General features: G+C 46.6%; 1 protein-coding gene across 5 annotated transcripts in view; it reads right to left on the bottom strand.

Annotated features, from left to right (window-relative positions):
• USP32 (ubiquitin specific peptidase 32) overlaps positions 1–12,422 on the bottom strand; it is a 117,864-nt gene extending 105,442 nt beyond the window's left edge. For 2 of the 5 annotated variants that reach the window (XM_080982755.1, XM_080982758.1), the window contains exon 1: positions 12,109–12,422. In XM_080982755.1, coding sequence (XP_080838881.1) covers positions 12,109–12,166 — 58 coding nt within the window. In that variant the 5' untranslated portion in view covers positions 12,167–12,422. The remainder of the gene's footprint in view (positions 1–12,108) is intronic. The other 3 variants (XM_080982757.1, XM_080982759.1, XM_080982756.1) reach the window with 2 other exon arrangements.
• Between the last annotated feature and the right edge of the window lie 7,170 nt (positions 12,423–19,592).

Below are 19,592 nucleotides of genomic sequence, written 5' to 3'. Positions count from 1 at the left end.
TTTATTTTTTATTTATTTCAGTAAATTTGTATACCGCCCTTCATCCGTAGATCTCTGGGCAGTTCACAATGTAAGTTTGGTTAGTAGGCAGGGTAAATAGTTCAAGATAAATACTCCGAAATAAATACAGTGGTACCTTGGGTTACAGATGCTTCAGGTTACAGACTCCGCTAACCCAGAAATAGTACCTCAGGTTAAGAACTTTGCTTCAGGATGAGAACAGAAATCGTGCGGCGGTGGCGCAGTGGCAGTGGGAGGCCCCATTAGCTAAAGTGGTACCTCAGGTTAAGAACGGACCTCCAGAACAAATTAAGTTCAGGTTGAGGTTACCACTGTAGTCATTTTTTCTGACAAAAAGAAAGAGAGGATTTATTTGAAGGGCTAACTTCTTTATAGCAAGAGAGACAGAAATAATAATAAAATAAGGCTACAGAAAGGAAGTTGCAGGCTTATAGCCAGTAATTTGCAAGGGGCAAATATCGACTCTTTCTGGGCAAAACATGCCTCCAAGACATCACCACTCCAGATGTGCCAAAAAGATTGTCTGTACTGGTTTGCAAACCTGCCTTAAAGGACAGAGTTCCAAAGAAAATTCACCAACAGGGAAGAACAACACATTCAAAATACAATTCACTTCCAACCTGACCACATCATGATTTACAATAACCTCTGTAGGTAGTTCTCTTCACTTTCTCTTTAGGCTAATCTTGATGGTGAATTCCTCTCTCATCGAGGATTACAAAATAGGGATATTACCCGAATGCCAGCAAATCAAGTCTCTTCTGCCAGATACCAACCAAGAACAAATGTCCAAACGAGTCCAGCAACTGCCCGTGGTATCCCTAGCAACAGGCAATCATTAAATGCAGTTGTTTAAATCTGGTTCCCAGAATTTAATGCAGACAGGCTGCATTATTTTGGAATTAAACATGTAATATGGAAGACACCAAAGCAGCACTATACCTCAAACATCTCTTCTGAAGGTCAAAGGGGGCACATATTTAATGTAAATCCATGATGAAAAATTAACAGGATGATTATCATAAGTACAAGTAGGGATGAAAAAGCTACAGAATCATAAGAAAACAAAATCAAGAAGTATACTCATGAACCTTTAAGACCCAGACAGCCTGCTGTCATTAAGATTACTAGAATATTTTAGTCCACCAGTTAACTTGCCAGAAAGAGCAGCATTTACAGTTGAGCAAATCATTGCTTGTAGAATCCAACATTAGAAGGTTCCCCACTTTCCCTAGCTATAGTTGTTTTCGCCAGAGGAGTCTTTTGTCTCATATAAATGTCCTTTTAATATGAAAATAGGAGTGAGGAACATTAAAGCATCTTTTAAGCACTGCAAATACCACACAGCCATTCAACCACTGAGATAATGTTTACATTAAGATAAAGGAACTACTTTCAAGAAAAGGACAACTTGCTTCAGCAATTACCACACCAGTAAAAAGGGATCTGGTCTCTGAAAAAGGCAAGAAATCTACATATCTTAAGAGGTGTTAACAATAATCTCTAGCATATCCAGTTAAAAGGATCCAGAAGCCTTCACTGAGAAACAGTCTTCTCTGTCTGAGACCCTGGAGAGCTGCAGCCATCCAGAGCAAGATGGATCATCAGTCTGACCAAACGAGAGAGAGCTCCTGTGGTATAAAGAATTATTTCAAGCAGTTTCTTTCAGTCTCATAAAAAATATCTGTTGCCAACACAGCTTCCAAGGAAGCGCTATGCAGAGTGTGACTCTTTCTAGCAATTAGCAATAAAGGGTTGCTGGCCCTTTAAGGCTAGAAGAGAAAAGGGAGACAACAGGCCTATCCACCCTTCCTAACACACATCTCTTAAGAGCACATCACACAGTGGCTGCCCAAACAGGTTATCACGACAGCCAGGGCAATTTACAGCTTGGGTGACTTCCCAGCCCAGAGGCAAATTGCAAAAGCCACTGAACTTGCCCTTTACTCTGAGGTCTGTCTTTATTTATTTTCTCTTCTTGGCCATCACATATCTTCAGCAATCACAAGAGGTGGAGAACTAACAGGATTAATGCAGAGAACTCTGGAAAGGTATGCCGTGTTGCAAATAGGCAGTGGCAGAGCAAAGCCGTGCTTTATTGGCAACTTCAAGGCTGGAACAAGAACCCCAAGGTCCAAGACTGGATCCAACAATTGGAAGGGCACAACAGTTGTGAGCAAAGCAACATCAGTCCCTGAAGCCCCCTGGACTGGCTGAGCCACAGATCAACACTAGGAGCCTGTCACTGCGGGCAACAACCAAATGCCACTCTGCTTGCTAGATTTCAGGGACAAGTTTCAGGCCACTGAGCTTGATGGCTCTGAGTTAGTAGGTCTAGATTTGGGTACAGTTGTTGCTGACCCAGCCTAGCCCCAACAGCTTCTTCCAGTTAACCTCCTGGGTTAACCACCTGCACCCACCCCACAATGAGAAACACAAGATTCATGTCCATCTGGAATTAATGGCAAGCAGGCTTGGCTATGAACGCCAGCTTAAGGTAACAATGGCTGTGTTTGAACACAAGACTAAACTATGGCTTAGCACTACAAAGTCTGCATCCTCTCAGATGAACCTCTCCCCTCCACAGAGCCCAGGGGAAGACTTCAGAAGCTTTTTATCTTCAGTTTTAACAAACCACAGATTCCCATTTTGTCCAAACTGGGGGTTGTGGTTTAACTTTCAGAACAAGTCAAGTTCAAACTGCAGCTTATAAAGCCTGCTTGTTTAAAGTACCATAGTTAGTGTTAAAAGCGATCCTGAGCTCAGACAAAACTGAAAGCCAGGGTTAAGTAAGAGTAAAAGCTTCTGAGTTTCTGGCTGTATGGGGGGGAGGAGATGGATGAATGGACCATGTGAGCTGAGGAAGAGTCTAGGCTTGTGCACTAAAACCCATGCAGTGAAACAACTACACAGCACTGGAAGCATTGTGAGAAACTAACCTTTAGAAAATATGAATATGCTTTAACTGTACAGGCTTTAATTGTGCATATATTAATAAGCCAAGATTTCTTCCATAATAAGCCAAGACTCCAGGACAAATGTGACATTTCTAGAAGACTACAGTGAACTGCTCAGCTAATTTAATTACAGAGTCAGCAATGCACTCATCATAGCTCTCCTCCCAACACAGAAAGCCAGTCTGCATGAATTGAAGCCAGAGACTCACAAACCCAGAATCTATCCTGGACCCATGTCCAGTGGTTTGAAAATGTTAGAACCTGACCACCTCAGAAGTGGCCAGTAGTATGCTCTTTATCAATGGGTTGGAGCCATTAATGACTTCCTGCTAGATTTCCAGAGGTGCCCATGTACTTGCTTATCCCACATCTCATTCACCTCATGAAGAGTTCTGGAGTACCTGAAAGCTTGCACACCACCTAGCATTTGGCCTAATGAAGTATTTGCCCTGATGGTTAGGGTCATTTCTTAATTCTCTCCAGCCTTAAAATAGCGGATCATTCTTGTGTACTCCCACCCTCACCATGTGTCCCTGTTTCTTTGAATTAGTATGACACTAAAGCCTGGCTATGATGTGCTTATTTACCACCAATTTTTTTTTACATTCTCAACAGAGTTGGTTTTTGTGGTAAGAGGTAGCAAGGCATTAGTTAGCTCTCTTTGCCAGGAGTGCGAGACAAGGTGAAGACTGCAAGAGGACTCTGTATCTGAAGGCACCTGTAGCAGTCATTGGTTGCAAGTGTAGGGGGACTTCAATACAAATTGTGTCTACCATTTTTAAAGACTTACTGGAATCAATGAACCTTCAAAGCACATCTGAAAGCCTGAAGTGAAGGGGCATTTTGTAGTTATGCAGGAAGGGAGTTCCGCAACCAAGGAAAATATGATATACATATTTGAGCAAGTCACAGATGAATGCAGCTTATCAATTGCCATGTTTCAGAGTAAGAATGGCCCACTCAATATTTACACATGGAAAAAAGGGAACTGCTGCCACTCACAATTTAAGAATATTAAGATATGCTCTGAGGTGTATCAACTGCCAAATTTGGCACGCACACACACACACACACACACACACACACAAGAAATCAGTCACTTTCTTTCTTTCTCTCTCTCTCTCTCTCTCTCACACACACACACAAACACATATATCCCTCGTGTTTTTCATCACCTGGACAACACAAGACTTTATGAGAAGGCCTTTGGAGTGGCCAGCTGCCAATTAGGAACACAGGAAACTGCCAGACTCCAAGTCCATCTAGCTCACTAATGTCCATATTAACTGGCAGTGGCTCCCATTGATTTCTGACAGGGGACACACTCAGCTCTACCTGGAGATCCTGGAGATTTAACTAGGGACCTTCTGTATCCTTCAGCTGATGCTGCCAAAATGGAGTTCTGCCTACTACTATTGCCACTGTTTTTTTATTTGCTTCTGTATTATTTCTTCCTTAAGTGTCTTTTTAACAGTTTTCACTCACTATCCTGTGCATTCACCCTTTCTTTCCACATTAAATACATTTTCAAAAAATAAATAAAAAACACCCTGACACCAAACTTTCACAAAGCTTTCCTGCTCAGCTGAGGATCCTCACCCCACTGTAGGCAAATGAGAAAATGTGATTTAGGTGCATGCTCTAAAGAACCACAAAAAGTTTTACTTTTGATCAGTAAGAGTGTTGTTATCAAGTTAGGAAGCTGCAAAGGGTAATCCTTCACACAGAAGCAGCTGTCCACAAGTGTACACACAAGTTTTTTTTTTGTGCAGCATAGACTTCCCTGCCGTCTGCTACTGCCTACAGAGTTGTCGCAGGGGTGAGTGCAGCCCAGCAGAGGGAAATGTGTTGTTTGCGGCACTGTTTTTACACACACACACACACACACACACACAAACACAGAATGATTCACTGACTAAGTAAACAGGCAAGTTGTTTAGCCAGCCCTGTACCTGCAAAAAACGCAACCAAACAGAGTTTCTTGAGAAAGACAGAATGAAAGAACACAACTTTAGTTGTAAACACTACTGCTCACAGAGGAGTGAATGCAGAGATCTGACTGACTTGGGATAATTTTATTTATATCCCGCCCTCCCCAGCCAAAGCTGGAGGGCACTAGGTTGAAGGAAAGATGGCTTATCATTACAAGAACGAAACTAATCTTCTTCTGAGTTTATGGGCCCCGCCCTCCCCCAGTCCATGCAGAGTCACGAATCAGGAAGTTTTCATTTCCAATTTCAGTTTACTACAGTGTAGCACAACCTGGTGCCTTCCAGATGTTTTACACTAAAATTCCCATCATCCCCTACACCAGTGATGCTAACTGAAACTGGTGGGAGCTGTAATCCGACCACATCTGGAGGGCACTAGATTGGAGAAGATTGATGTATTGCTTTGACTGAACCCTAAACTGTAGCTATCTTAACAATAGTTTGCTGAAACGCACTAGCTTCACAAACCATGGTTTGAAATTGGCTTGTCATACAAACCACAGTTAACATTAACCACACTCCAATGCATTCAAATAACACAGCAAGCTCTGGATAATCAAAAACAGAAGCAATAGAAGCAAACCCTTCTGAACTCCTCCTCACAGCCACACTAGGAGGGGAAAATACAAGAGTCCAAGAGCAGAAGCAGCTGCGGTTTATTGTGATGGGAACAAGCCTATCAGGACACCCAGATGAAATATTTTTAAAATAAAATGCCAATGTTTCCATCTGAGCAGTCAAAAGATCCAAATTCAACTTCACAAATAAATTGGCATAAATTACCAACCCACAAGATGTTTCATCTATTTGCCCACAAGCCACTATGAGGGTCATTGGTGTCCTAAGAAGGAAACAACAGAGCCAACTTTTGCACCTTTTCCTGCCTGGTTGCATAGAAGCTGTTCTAGCTCCCCGCCACCACAACCCCAGGAGACTGTCTGTTTACATGATTGGCCAAATTAGTATTTTCCCCTCTTTTTTGCCTCCCTCCTGCACAGTCTTCACCTCAAAACCTAAAGAGGGTAACTTTGTGCAGTCTTTGTTCCCCTTTTCAAACTATCAAGAGATAAGCTTCACGATAGAAATGCAACAAGATTTCAACATGTAAAAGGACCCATTTGAAATTCAACCCCATTCCTCCAGCGACGACTTCCTATTACAGAACACTGTGCAAACTGCAAGTCATATTTTCTGTTTGGGAAATGGACCTCTGAGAAAATTACAGTAACAATGGCTTAAAAAGCCACTTGTTACACCAAAACTGCAAGTACAGTATGTTTGAAGTAAAACTGGCATGCATGTATAACCTGTTCTATGAATGGTTTTAGGGAAGCTAGAAAACAATGGAAATACCAGGAATTGACCAATGCTATATTAAACCCTGGCCTTGGACTCTTAGGGCCTTACTTCACATTAGGCAGGAGGAAATGCAACTTTACCACTCAGCAGGAAGCTCCATCCCATCATGACCTCCTGAAAAAAGTTAGCTGTGCGAATGCATATTTTGCATTTTTTCTAGATTTCTTTTTAATGTATGAAGTAGCCTTCCATGTATCCTGTCTAAAGGTATCTAAATGAGTCTCTAACCGAAGTATGGGGAACCTGTGGTCCTTCAGATGTTGCCAGACTAAAACTCCCACTATCCCTGGTTGCTGGCTATGCTGGTTGGGGCTGATGCAAGTCCAGCAACATCTGGAGAACTGCAACTTAACACACAGCCCTGATTCGATCTCACTGCAACAGCCACCAACAGTGCAGTGAGAGCCGAATATTTATTCCCCAAACCTCCGTCCTTTAGTACAAGACCGAGAAAAGGCTAAGAGATGAGTTGTAGCTTATGATGACAGCTGCAGTGGGTGAGGATCCTCAACCGAGCAGTAAAGCTTTTTGGAAGGCAGTGACCAGCAATTAAGACATCCAGGTCTGCACCCATCTCGGCGTCACGGTAATTTTCACCACATGCTTTTGGAAAAGAGCGCAAAGATCACCAGTGTGGCAGGAAAACTATTAACACAGCCGTTGTCCCCAGTCACTGCATCCCTCCAAAGCAGCACGTAGTCAGCACAACCCCAGGCACAGCGGTAAAGTAAATAGCAGGTGTATGATATGTATGCAAGAGAGCAAGGCAGTCATAAGGAAACGACGCAGCTCCTTTCAGGTAAGGAAGCAGGATCTTCTAAAGCTGTTGGAAGGAGGGAAGATGCGACAGACTGATATCATGGGAAACAAGAAAAACCAGTGGCCGAAAGGGCTGCAAAGGAACTGGGGAGTGGGCTTTGTTTTTTGTTTTTTTGCAGTGTCAGCAGCAGTCTACAACCCCCCTCCTCACTTTACAACACAACTGATTTCACCAGTGAAAGTGAAAGGAAAGTGTAAAGGAGGATAAGGGGGGGAAACACAGGTGTTTCAGCAAATGAATGATGCAAACGGCAAGCCCCAAAGGATGCAGTGACCCAGAGATCCGAAGCCAGCTGCTGATTCCCCCCCTCCCCCAGGTGCACTGCCCTCCTGGTACTTCCGAGAAAGCTCAAGGTACAGTCCAAGGCACAAGCGTCATTGCTGTGTCTCAGGTCCTCCATAGCGGTGCCACGAATGCAAAGGCGCTTCGTGCCACTTTGCCCTGACAGACACTGACAGCTCCACAGAGAGAGGGGGAGATGAACACTGCTGGATCCCTCCCTTCCTGCCTTCCCTATGTGCAAAGGGCATTTGCAACACAGACTCCTCTCTCCTCCACCACCCCCCTCTCACCATTCTTCTGGACAGCTCTGAAGGCTATTCCTCCCTCCCCAGACACATTTAAGTACTCCATCTCTCCCTGGCCAATATCACTTTGTCACTTATCTCCTCCCCCCCCCCATACATGCACTCTGAAAAATAACCAGCATCCCTCATCCTACACCAAGCGATGCCCACTCAAGGCACCTTCACTACCACCTCAACCTTAGCCTCATTCCTATGCGGATTAGGCCTCAGTCCCAATTCACCAAAAGTAACACCGTGGCAAGCTGAAACTTCTGTGCCTCTCCATTCTTTGCCACAACTTCCCAACACAGGCTTTCTTCCTGCTACTACTAACCCAGCCATTCATCCTGGGCCTGCAACGATTATGGTTTCCAACTCAACACTCTCACCCAACATTGTCACAGCTCCACAGCTCTGGAGCTCCCTCCCTGCGGTGATCAAGCTATCTCCTACATCAGAGGTTTTCAACCTTTTTTGAGTCCATGGCTCCTTTAACCAACTACGTTCTTTCTGTGGCACCCCTGTTATGTCACCCCTTGCCTGCAGAGCTGACAGCCTCTCACCCTTTTTCGAACACCCTCCCTTGTGGAGTGTTCCCTCAGCCTCCTCTCCCCTCTCCTTGGGAGTCTTCCGGGCAGCTGCTGCAGCCCCTGGTCTCTGAACTGCCCCGCCCCAAAGAGAGGTGCCTCCCAGAGGCACCATTCGCCTGCAGAGCTTATAGCCATGTCTGCTGCAATAAACAGCTGTGCAAGTATTTGGGAGGCGGAGACGTGAGAGGGCATCTGAGGAGGGAGGGAAGGAAGAGAAACGGAAGGCCAGAGGCACTCCTGACCATCATTCAAGGCACCCCAGGGTGCCACAGCACACTGGTTAGAAACCACTGTCCTACGTGAATCTCATTCAGGAGACAACAAATTTTTGCTTGCCTTTGGAACAAAACAGCGGGGCTGTTGGTTTAACAGTATTGCTGACCATGTTATAACTGTAGCGTATTTTATGTTAGTTTGGATTGCAACTTTAATATTGGTTTTAGAAGGCTGCATTTTTGTGATTGTTGCTAGCTGCCCTGGGCTCCTGTGCGAGGAACAAGAAGGTACAAAGAAAACAATATTGTTGTTCTTATAATTATTTCCATGCAACCACTTAACTCTCAAGCCACAACCAGACGTCTTGTCATAGTTCCTAAGCCAGGGATGGGAAACTTGTGGCCCCCTTTTTTTTTTACTCCCAGACAGAGGATACAGATGAAAGCCACTTCAGAACCTGCTCCAGATGAACTTCCCACCATACACTAACATATGCATGCTGACCTACCAACAGCTGCCCTTCGGGAAGGATCCTGATGACTTTTTAATATACTGATGTTGTTTACTGCAGTTCTTTTCGGTGTCATTTAATGTAAACTGCCTTGGAGGATTTGTTGTCCTGAGAGGCAGGTTATTAATAAATGTGATAAAGAAACTCCCATCAGCCTCAGTCAGCATGATCAATGGTGAGGGAAGGCGAGAGTTGGAATCCAACATTTGGAGGGCCACAGGTTTCCCACCCCCTGCTTCAACTTCACTCACAAATCAGTATCTCCACTCAGCCTCATTCTCTGTTCTCACCAATGCTTGCATTTTGGGGAGTGCACAGAATGTAGGGACCTCTTATGAAATCCCCAGATGAGCCCCCCCCCCCAATCTCCTCCTAGCTTTAACCAAATTGCATGACCCTCATAAAAGTGTGGTTACATCAAAAAGAGTGTGGATACAACAAAAAGGAAGAGGACTCTGCCTCCCCTGCCCGTCATCCAGGAATTCAAGTAGTGATCCTCATTCTCTTCCTCCAGAGCCACCTGTGTATCCTAGCTACAACCATCAGTTGTCATAACATCTACCTGACTCTTCATGAAACCTGACCCCCAGCTCACCATCGTAGCAATACTGCACTCTCTGACACCATCCTCTCTTCTGCATCTTTATTGTCATCCCAGTGCCATACGTCTGGGAAATCTGAGCCAAACCCACTCACCCAGCCTCATAAGGCCATTCAATTCTCCTCCTCCGTTCCATGACAAACACTAATAATAATAATTAGTATGCATACAACGCTTCCAAATATCCAAAGAGTTAAACATATATCATCTTAGTAATCCTATGAAAAGCAAATCCCACTCCCCAAAAGTCTTTTGGCAACCTTAACCTGACTTATACCCCCCACCTACATTCAGCATGCACCTCAAATGCACTACCATGCAAGTCTGATCCATATGCTCCATATAGCCTCATAATCCCTGCTGCAAAGAACATGCATGGAAAACTCGCCCAACCCCCAGGAGACATACATTAACTCTAAGACCACCTACATCCAAACCTCACTGCTGCATTCACCCCATAAGTGGGATTTTTTAATTTAAAAAAATGAATGGTGCACTGTGAGCCACCTTGAAAATGGTAGTGGAAAGGCAGGATATAACTACTTTTAACAAATGAAATGTATCTCTCTCCATAGTCTCTGTCCACACTCCTCTTGCCCATCAGCCTTACCCCACAAGGCTTCACTTAACATTAAGAAACTATCCCTAGAGATTCTGAGAACCTAAGCAACTACTGTCCAGTTGCCAACCTCCATTTGGGGGGCAAGGCTATTGAGCAGGTGGTCACTGCCGAGATCCAGGAGCTTTTGGAGGAGATCCATTTCAATCAGGGTTCCAGCCTGGTTTTGGCACAAAAACTGCCCTGGCTGCCTCATATGATGACCCCAGTCAGTGGGAGGGACAGGGGTAATAGATGTTTGTTAATCCTCCTCAACCTCTCAGCGGCTTTTCATACTATCGACCACTGCATCCTCCTGGAGAGGCTATCTAAATTGGGGGTGAGTGGGACTGTTTTACAGTGGTTCTGGCCCTACTTCAATGACTGTTTCCAGAGGGTGATGCTTGGGGGCTGCTTTTTGGCCCCATTAAACCTTCAATGTGGGTTCCTCAGGGTTCAATTTTATCGCCTAGGCTGTTTTAATAGCTAAATGAAACTGCTTTAGTGGGGGTCATATGGAGTTTTGAAGTACGCTGTCAGCAATATGCTGATGACAAACAGCTCTATTTCTCCTTTACCTCTCCAGGTGTGGCAGTGGATGTGCTGGACCAGTGTCTTGCCTCTGTAATGGACTCGAGGAGAGTCAACAAGCTCAATCCAAATAAGACTGAGGCACTGTTAGTGAGTGGTTCCCTAAACCAAATGAACAGGAGACTGCCTGCTCTTAAGGGGATTACACTCCCACTGAAGGCGCAGGTATGCAGCTTGTGGGTGCTCCTGGACCCATTGCTGCTGCTTGAGGCCCTAGTAGCATAGAGTGCCTTCCATCAGCTTTGGCTGGTGGCCCAGCTGCACCCCTTTCTGGACAGGAAGGGGACCTGTTATTACGATTATTTTCTTTGATTGTTTTATGGTCTTTTTATTTTGCTCTGTAAATTATGGTTTTTTAAATGTTGTACACTACTCTGGGATCTTCGGATAAAGGGTAGTATATAAATTGAATAGATAATAAACTGCCCCTGTCACAAGCAGAAAGCATACCATGCTCACCGCTTTCTTTCCTAGTAAGACAAGTCTTAACCCGCAACTTACCACCCCTAAAGCCCCCTCATCCACCACCCTGCAAACTCCTCCTTAGCCACTTCTGTACCCCCATACTCCACATACCCCACATACTCCTCATTCCTCTCTCTTCAAACACCCCACTTGACCCCTGCAACTCTTGACCTAAACCACCCTCCCAAAGGGAGCTTGCCATTTCTCCTAAGCAGGCCTCAGATGTCCACCCTTAACATCGCTCCGCCTTCTTCCACTCAAAAGATACCCTGAAGTCAATCTTCTCCTCTGTTAGCATAGCCCCTCATTACCGTGCCCACCCCCACTGGCACATAATTAGCATGCACCTTACGGCCCACGCCCTCCCACACTCCCACGCCCGCCTACATCTCCATATCATTAGCGCACTCCCTGCCCACCCAATGTCCTCTCACCTCATTACCGTGCCTGCCTACATCTGCATATCGTTAGCGCACCCGACACCCCTTTTCACTGTCATGCCCACTTAACATTGTCACACCGTTATTAGATTTACCTTTCACTGGGAGGTCCCAGGGTGGGTTAGAGCAACATAAAAAAATAAAAATAAAACCACTTGACAACAGAAACAACACGCTCCCACACGCCTCATTTACATGTCATTAACATCCTCTTGGTCAACTTCAAATGTAAAAAAAGCTCACACTCTCTCTCACCCCCCCCCTCAGAGGGAGCCCCGCCATTCCCTGTCAAGCGCCCCCTCCGACCCCAACCCCCCCATTACATTAGCATACCTCCCCCTCATTATCCTAAGATGCCTGCCCCCCCCCCCCCAGCACTCACCCCTCCGCAGGGCCTCGTCGTAGGTGAGGAAGCCGATGCGGGACTCCTTGTTGCCCATCGCGTCTCCCTCAGTCCATGGCGGGCGCTGCCTCCGCCGCACTCACCGGCCGGGGCCTCCCCCGGGGCTTCGTCCTGGCGCCGCCCAGAGGCTGCCCGCTCCCTCCCTCCCCGACCCTCGCGCAGGCTAACGCCAACGCCGCCCTCGCGCTCCCTCCGGCCTCGCGACACTAGCAGCGCCGACGACGACACCGCCGCCGCCGCCGACTCCTCAGGAGGCTGCTCGCCTCAGCTGCTGCCGCCGCCGCCGCCTCCATGCCGAATCACGTGACGTCGCCAATTAACTGACTCCGCCCCCGCCAACCCCCACTCGCCGTTCAAAACATCGCCCCGCCTCCTCCCCCGCGCGTGATGACGAAGGGTGGAAAGGGGCGGGGCGGCGGGCGGCGGGGCGGGGCGCGTCCCTAGAGATCGAGCCAAACAAAAGGGAGCAAAACGGAGGAGAAAAGGGGAACCTGCTGCGCAGCGCTCACTTCCGGTAGCTGTTTGAAGGGGGCGGGTGGAAAACGATTGTAAGGTCGGGTCGGGAGGAGACGAGGAGAGTCACGGAGGATCAGGCCCACCAGAAGGTTCCCCCAGGTGCAAATCCCCAATTGCATCCCCCGGCAGGGCGGGGAGGGAACCTGCGCTGCTGCCAGTCAGTGCAGGCGACACTGAGCTAGGCGGGCCAGTGGGCCTGACTCGGTACAAGGCAGCATCTTGCGCTCCCGGTCCGACACACAAGTTCTCACAGTGGCCGAAAGAGGTTCCCCAAGGGTTGCCATATTTTAAAAGGCACCTACCCATAGCTGTCAACTTTTCCCTTTTCTTGTGAGGAATCCTATTCGGAATAAGGGAATTTCCCTTAAAAAAAGGAAAACGTTGACAGCTATGCACCTACCGCCTCAGAGCGTGGAGGCGGAGCAGGGCCACAGTGGCTGAACCTAGTTTTAACCACTAGTGCGTGCGTGATTTTGTTTCCTATATTCTGCGAGCAACGCCAGGTGCAAGGCACAGAATGCGTGGGTCGTAGTGCATATTGATAAGCGTAAAGGCAGATAAGAACGCAAGGGGCGGACAAGGACCATCTTCTCCAGCATCCTCTCACAGTGGCCGACCAGATGCCCTCTGACAAGACTGACTGGACCCGTAGTCCCAAAAACACCTCGAGGGCGCCAGACTACTTGGGGAAACCCGGCCTATTGCGTGGCACTGAGTGGCACTGAGTTCCCTCCCGCGTTTAATTGGGAACCGAAAGTGTCACTGCACTGCAGCTTCACGCCGTCCACGATTCCCTTTGGGCCCAAGGTTAACTCCGCCCATCTCTGGCGCGTCGCGTGACGGAGGAGGCGGAGCAGGGTCCTGTGTTGTGGTTGGATCCCAGCGGGAGCGCCCATAGATATAGCAAATGTGCAGAGTGACACTAACTGCCATTTGTGTGCGCTTTCCCTCAGTGACGGGGCGGACCTGTTTTCCTCTCACGTTCCAATTCAAAGCTCAGGTTCCACCACAGAGACACCTAGAACGGCACCGCTTTGAAGCCCGTCGCAGCTTGTTGCTATGTTAAACAGGAAGTGTGCATAATGGCGGTCTTACCTTTTTGTCTCTATGGAATGCTTATGCAAACAGCGTATGGCAACTTTAATTAGGGGTGGCGGCCATCTTGGGGCGGGGAAGGAAAGCTGTCAATCTGAGCCACAGAGATACAAAAATTGTAGACGCGCGCGCACTCTTCTCTCAGACGCCTATTGGAATTGGAGATGAGATTTGGCACTGTCAAATGGGCGTAAACCATACACAACCTACGCTGGGTAGTTTTAGATTAGGGCTGGAGACACCAATGTCCAAATCCTCACTCAGCCATGAAGCTGATTTGGTAGCCTTGAGCCAGTCAGTTTTTCACAAACCAAACTACCTTGCAGGCTTGTTGTGTGAATAAAACCGGGATAAATTAAGCTATGGGCCCCAGCTGTGCTCCTTGGAGGAAAGGCAGGCTCTAAATGTAATATGTAAATTCTGTGGGATTTGGGACACGTGTCACACAGCTTCCAGTTGTTGTTTTTCATATAAAAACACAATGCAATCCTTGCTGGATTGAGCCAGGAGCGCATTTAGCCCAGCATCCAAATACTTCATATCGCTTTGAGTTGCCGTGGCAAAAAAGCAGCTAATTAATTTAATGATCATGTCTATGGAACAATGAACCCAAGTAAAAGTAACACTCGCCGTTACAAACTCAGGGTCACACATACTTTTGGCAGAACAAAAAACTGGAGATAGCTGAAAAAAAATTCGACCAACCCAAATTGTAGTTTGTGGGATCGTGAGGCAGACAGATAGCCCCTCATGCCCTTAAAATTATGCTTGTTTTCAAATGGGTATAAAAACCGCAGAGCCCTTTGTTTGTGGTCCAGCCCTTTTCTTGCTAGCTTCCCAGATTGCTATAACTGTACCTCTATACTCAAGTATGGAATAAACTGGAAATTCCTGATCAGGTAACCGTTTACTTTTTCTGTGTCTCACTCCTGGGCTCTGGCCTCACAAAAGGGCCGCAGTTAGTGCTCCAAGCTCTGGTAGGAAATTTCCCACAGCAGTGATATGATCATAATCTGCAGGGGCCTACCAGATGCCTCAATGTTCATTTACAGTGTTTGAACTTCCTTTCCCCTCCTCCCTCCCACTGGCTTTTTCCTTGAGCATCATGTCCTTTTAAACTATAAGCCTGAGGGTAGGGAATAGCTTACGAACAATATGTTAACCCATTCTCATGTGGACAGCTATTGAGATAATCATAAAACAGGTGCCCCCAACACCAGCAGTTCTGGGGGACAGGGGGCAGGCGAGAGAGACCTCCAGACAAAGGGCCACTGGTCAAATTCCACATGATCAGGTTGACCACGGCACTTTCTCATGATTCGCTCTGTAGTGTATGATCTCTGGGGTTGACTCTCTTTGTTTGCTGAGAGCCAGCTTTAGCTTTGCACACTCTGCTGTGAACACGCAGCTGATTTTCTCACACACCAACTTCCTTGACATGGCCGGACCTTTTCTGAAAGACGAACAAGTTGATCGTCGCCTCCTGAGGATCCTCTGCCAATCTGCACACATCTGTGGAAAGTTGTGGTTCGAGATGAAGAAAGGAAAATGCCTGTGTTCCAAAATCTTCACCCAGGAACACACCTTTCCCCTTTGCCCTTTATTTGCATGGTTTGTTTTTGGAACACAGACTCCTTCCCACACAGGGCTCTTGTTCCTTTGTTTTGTTTTCCTCCCAAGGCACGCAATGGAAAGCTGCCTGATAAGATGGAGCTGGGTGCTTCACTTTTGAGCAAACATTTTCACTGCATATGAGATAAGATTAAGGAGTAAAGTGACAAAGGGTACTTCCAGGGAAAACAGTATTTGGAGAAGTTCTCTGTTTTTTTATGCTTCTTCGGTCATTGGGCAACACCATTCTTATTCTGCATTCATTGTGGTTTTCGGGGCAGTTATACATAATCCCACTTTCGATACTGTTTGTGCCTGCAAAAGTTTATTTACTTATCTTACTGCATTTATATCCCAACTTGTCCTCCAAGGAGTTCAAGGTTTTTGTATCTGGTTCCCCCCAGATACACTTTTGTAGTGTTACAGGGCAAGGGTGCCCTTCCAGATAGCAGTCCCACAATAACAGGAAGGAAGCATCGCAGAACAACTAATACAGCGGAATGAGGTGTGGACAGTCCAGTATAAGTCCGCCTTGAATGCACTGTTTACAACAGCACCATTATTGCATCAATGACAGTACAGAATACACCTGCAAAATGAACAAAAAAACAAACAAAAGCAGTCTGGAGGGACCCCGGAGAGCTATTTCACAGCAATTTTGGCTCATTCTGGAGGAAATTTTACATGCAAACCAGCTATAACTAGAGATCATCAAAGACAGGTCACCTGTGGTGGAAGACATCAGGGAGGAACTAAAGATGTAAGTGGCCATATAATGCAGTGAAGGGAAGCAGTATCTTCGGTGCTACACTAGTGATACCACAAAGGGTCGTGGCTCAGTGGTAGAGAACAGTCTTTGCATGCAAAAGGTTCTGGGTTCATTCCTCAGGATGGAGAACCCATGGACCTGTCAATGTTCTTGGACTACCACTCCCATGCAAGGCCATGAAGGTAAGGGGCTGGTGGGAGCTGACCTTCAACAGCATTTGGAGGGCTGCAGGTCCCCCGTTCCTGCTTTAGCTAAAATGATCACTGCTGCTTGTAGATGGTCCAGCAATCAGACCTGCTATTATGCTTGATGGTATTTGTGAAATGTAACTTTCACATCCTCTGTGTTGCTCTGGAAATGCATAACACAATTATATCACTGACCCACTATGGAAGAAAATAGGATGGCAGGCTTAATGAAATATGCAAGTCCCACCTCTTAACTCCCCACTCCCCTCTCAAGTTCAGTCAAATCTACAAATATTATTCCAAGGGGACTAAGCGCCCTCTGCCACCTCTCGCCGTTCGAGCACTGGAGAATTGTGATCAAACTGGCACCGCCACATCAATTTGACATGCAAGAAATTGGCTCTGGGGAAGACTATGTGTTCATAGTAAAATGTGCCAAACTAAAGCAGACTCTCTCCAGGTTCAGAATCTGCCAACAACAACAAAGCTCACTCTGAACTCTCCAGGTCCTTGCAAGCCGTTAACTCTTTCTCCAGTCATGTTCCCAACTCACCCTGTAACTGCAGTGTTAAGTTGTGGGTGAACATATCAGACGACACAGCGATTCTTCAAACAGCTCCTGTTTATTCACAGGCTAGAACTGAACTGAACTGAAGGGTTCAGCGAGCCTGCTTATATAGAGCTCCACTAGAACGCAACAGTAACAATTTTCTGTAACTATCCAGTCACTGAATGTCACTTTCAATCCCTTATTTGCATAATGGACCTGAGTGAAAACTATCTACAGTATCCCCCTGCTGGCCCAGGGTTAGAACTTCAGTACATAACATGCAGCCTCTGATGTTGCAAGTACCAATGTGAAGATGAGGCAAATTTTGAACACACACACACAGAAGAGAGAGAGAGAGAGAGAGAGAAATCCAGCTGGCAACTGGGATCTACTGCAATAAATATCTTATTCTTTAGCGATCACTCATAGCCAAGTAAGATTGTCTTCCAAAACAGGGTTTTAGCAGTGATTCCGTAAGTGACTGTGGATGCCAATTCTGGATCCACAACCCAGTGCTTTTTTCTGGGGAGATGCTGGGGTATGCATACCCCTAAACATTTTGTGGATCTAAGTTTGACCTCATTGAGGGGCAGTATTTCAACATGAGTAGGAAAATTAGAGTAGCCCTAAACATTTTTGTTAGAAAAAAAGCTCTGCACACATCCTTCCACAGTGTGAACATAGGTTTCTGGGAGGGAGTTGATCATGGTGTGGATTTGCCAAGCGTGCCTTCCTCTTAGCACATTTCTCCCTTTCATCTGAGTTTGAGTGTCTTCAAAGCCCATGACACCTTTGGCAAAGGCTGTTCTCCAACTGGAGAGCTCGCAGGCCAGTGCTTCCCAGTTGTTGGTGTTTATACTACATTCCCTGCCCCCAACCTGGGATAGCTCCACTTGAACTTCCATTTTAGTATCTGCTTTCTTTTCCCCGAAAGGGTCCGTCTGCGGTTAAAGGAAGTTCAAAGAGATTTGTCAACCTTTGACTCACCTCTTACTAAGAACAAAGCAACGTCATCTGCTGGGCACAATCTTACATAACGCAGACTCTTGCATAAACAGACACGGAGCTGGGTAGTCGTCAACCCACTTTCGTGGCCAGTGCAATGGCATAACCAGTTTCACTGGTTCATTTCAGCCAAGGCTTTGCATAGGCCGAGTCCCTGAATCCCTATCTGGAATGGATGTCATTTCTGGAAACTTGTGTCTTCTTAGCACAGGGGTGGGCAACTGGCAGCCTGCATGCTTGATCTGGCCGTTGCTTTTTTCCTTTATCAAGGTGTGGCAAAAAGATTGGGCTATATTCCACTAAGTTTTATTCGGAGGAAGGCCACTGGAATTACGGTAATTGTCCAAAGCAAAGGTACCCACACACCCTACATTTAAAGCAGAGAGAGAGAGAGAGAGAGAGAGAGGGAGGGAGGGAGAGGGAGAGAGAGGTCATAGGAATTGCAGTTTACCCCCTCCCAGAGCTGCAATACTCACCACCCTTAACAAACTACAATCCTATATACACACATTCCTCAGGGAGGCTTCAATCAGGGTAGTCAGTAGGCTGGCGCCCCCCAGTGTTGGGCTCCCTGCCTTTCACCCTACCAGTCCCAATGGGCACCTGTCATCACTGCACACATAGGATTGTGGTGTGCGAATGAGAAAACACAGCACAATCCTATAGGTAAGTTGGTCCAGTACTGCAGCCTTGGTATCATTTGAAACATGTCTGTTCAGACCTAAGTCCTGCAGAGTTCAGGCGGACTTAGAAAAGCAACTTTTGCTGGGCATTCACTGGTAGGGAGAGGATTGCTGTGTTCAGATCCTCCTTGTGGGCTTTCCCTGTGATAATAGGTTGCTGGACCAGATGCAGGGCCAGCCCACCCATGAGGCAAGGTGAGGCAACTGCTTCAAGCAGCAGGATTTACTAGGGCAGCAGATCCTGGTGTTGATCTTCCTCCCGCCTCATTGTTACCGATTTAGATCTCCCCTCACCCCTTCTGCCCAAGCAGTTTGGGGAACATCATATTGGGGTCTGACCCAGCTGCCAAAAAAGTATTGGACTGCTCCTGATCCTTAAGTTTTAAACTAATAAATAATGCTTAAAATTTATTATTATGACACTTCTCTTCCATCTTCCCTCCAAAGAGCTCCAATATATCTCTTGCCACCTCTGTCTTATTCTCACAATGTTTTAAGGATTAGGTCAGGCCATGGGCAGGGAATCTGTAGCCCTCCAGTCGTTGTTGGACTCCAACACCCATCAGCCTCAGCCAACATGGCCAACAGTCAGGGATGATGGGTGTTGTAGTCCAGGAACACCTCCATCCCTGTGCTATAGGTTCTGGGGACTAAACCCAGGACCTTCTGGTCAATAGTCATGGGAAAAGGACTCCAGCTGCACCCAGAGATCCACTAGTTCCCCACCCCTGGGTTAAATCAATAGGAAATTACTGGCCCAAAGCTACCCACTGAGCTTCATGACCGAGTGGGGGATTTGAATGCTGATCTCCCTAGTCCAGCATGCCAACCTCTTTTCAGTGCTGCAACAAAATCTCCAAATTGGACCATCGTCTGGCCCCTCGCGTTCTACCAAGGGCAGTAGACAGGAGAGGATCTCAAGACAGCTACATGGAAGTTCTCTTCTTCATTCTCATGCAAAGGAGCATTTTCAGACATAAATAAAGACACTCGACAGATTCCACTGTGGCCAAGTTGGTAATGAGTCACCAGTAAATTAAAAGGGC

Source organism: Podarcis pityusensis (genome assembly GCF_964106645.2).
Source record: "Podarcis pityusensis genome assembly, chromosome: 15".
Taxonomy (NCBI): Eukaryota; Metazoa; Chordata; class Lepidosauria; order Squamata; family Lacertidae; genus Podarcis; species Podarcis pityusensis.
This window is presented reverse-complemented; position numbering and strand designations above follow the sequence as displayed.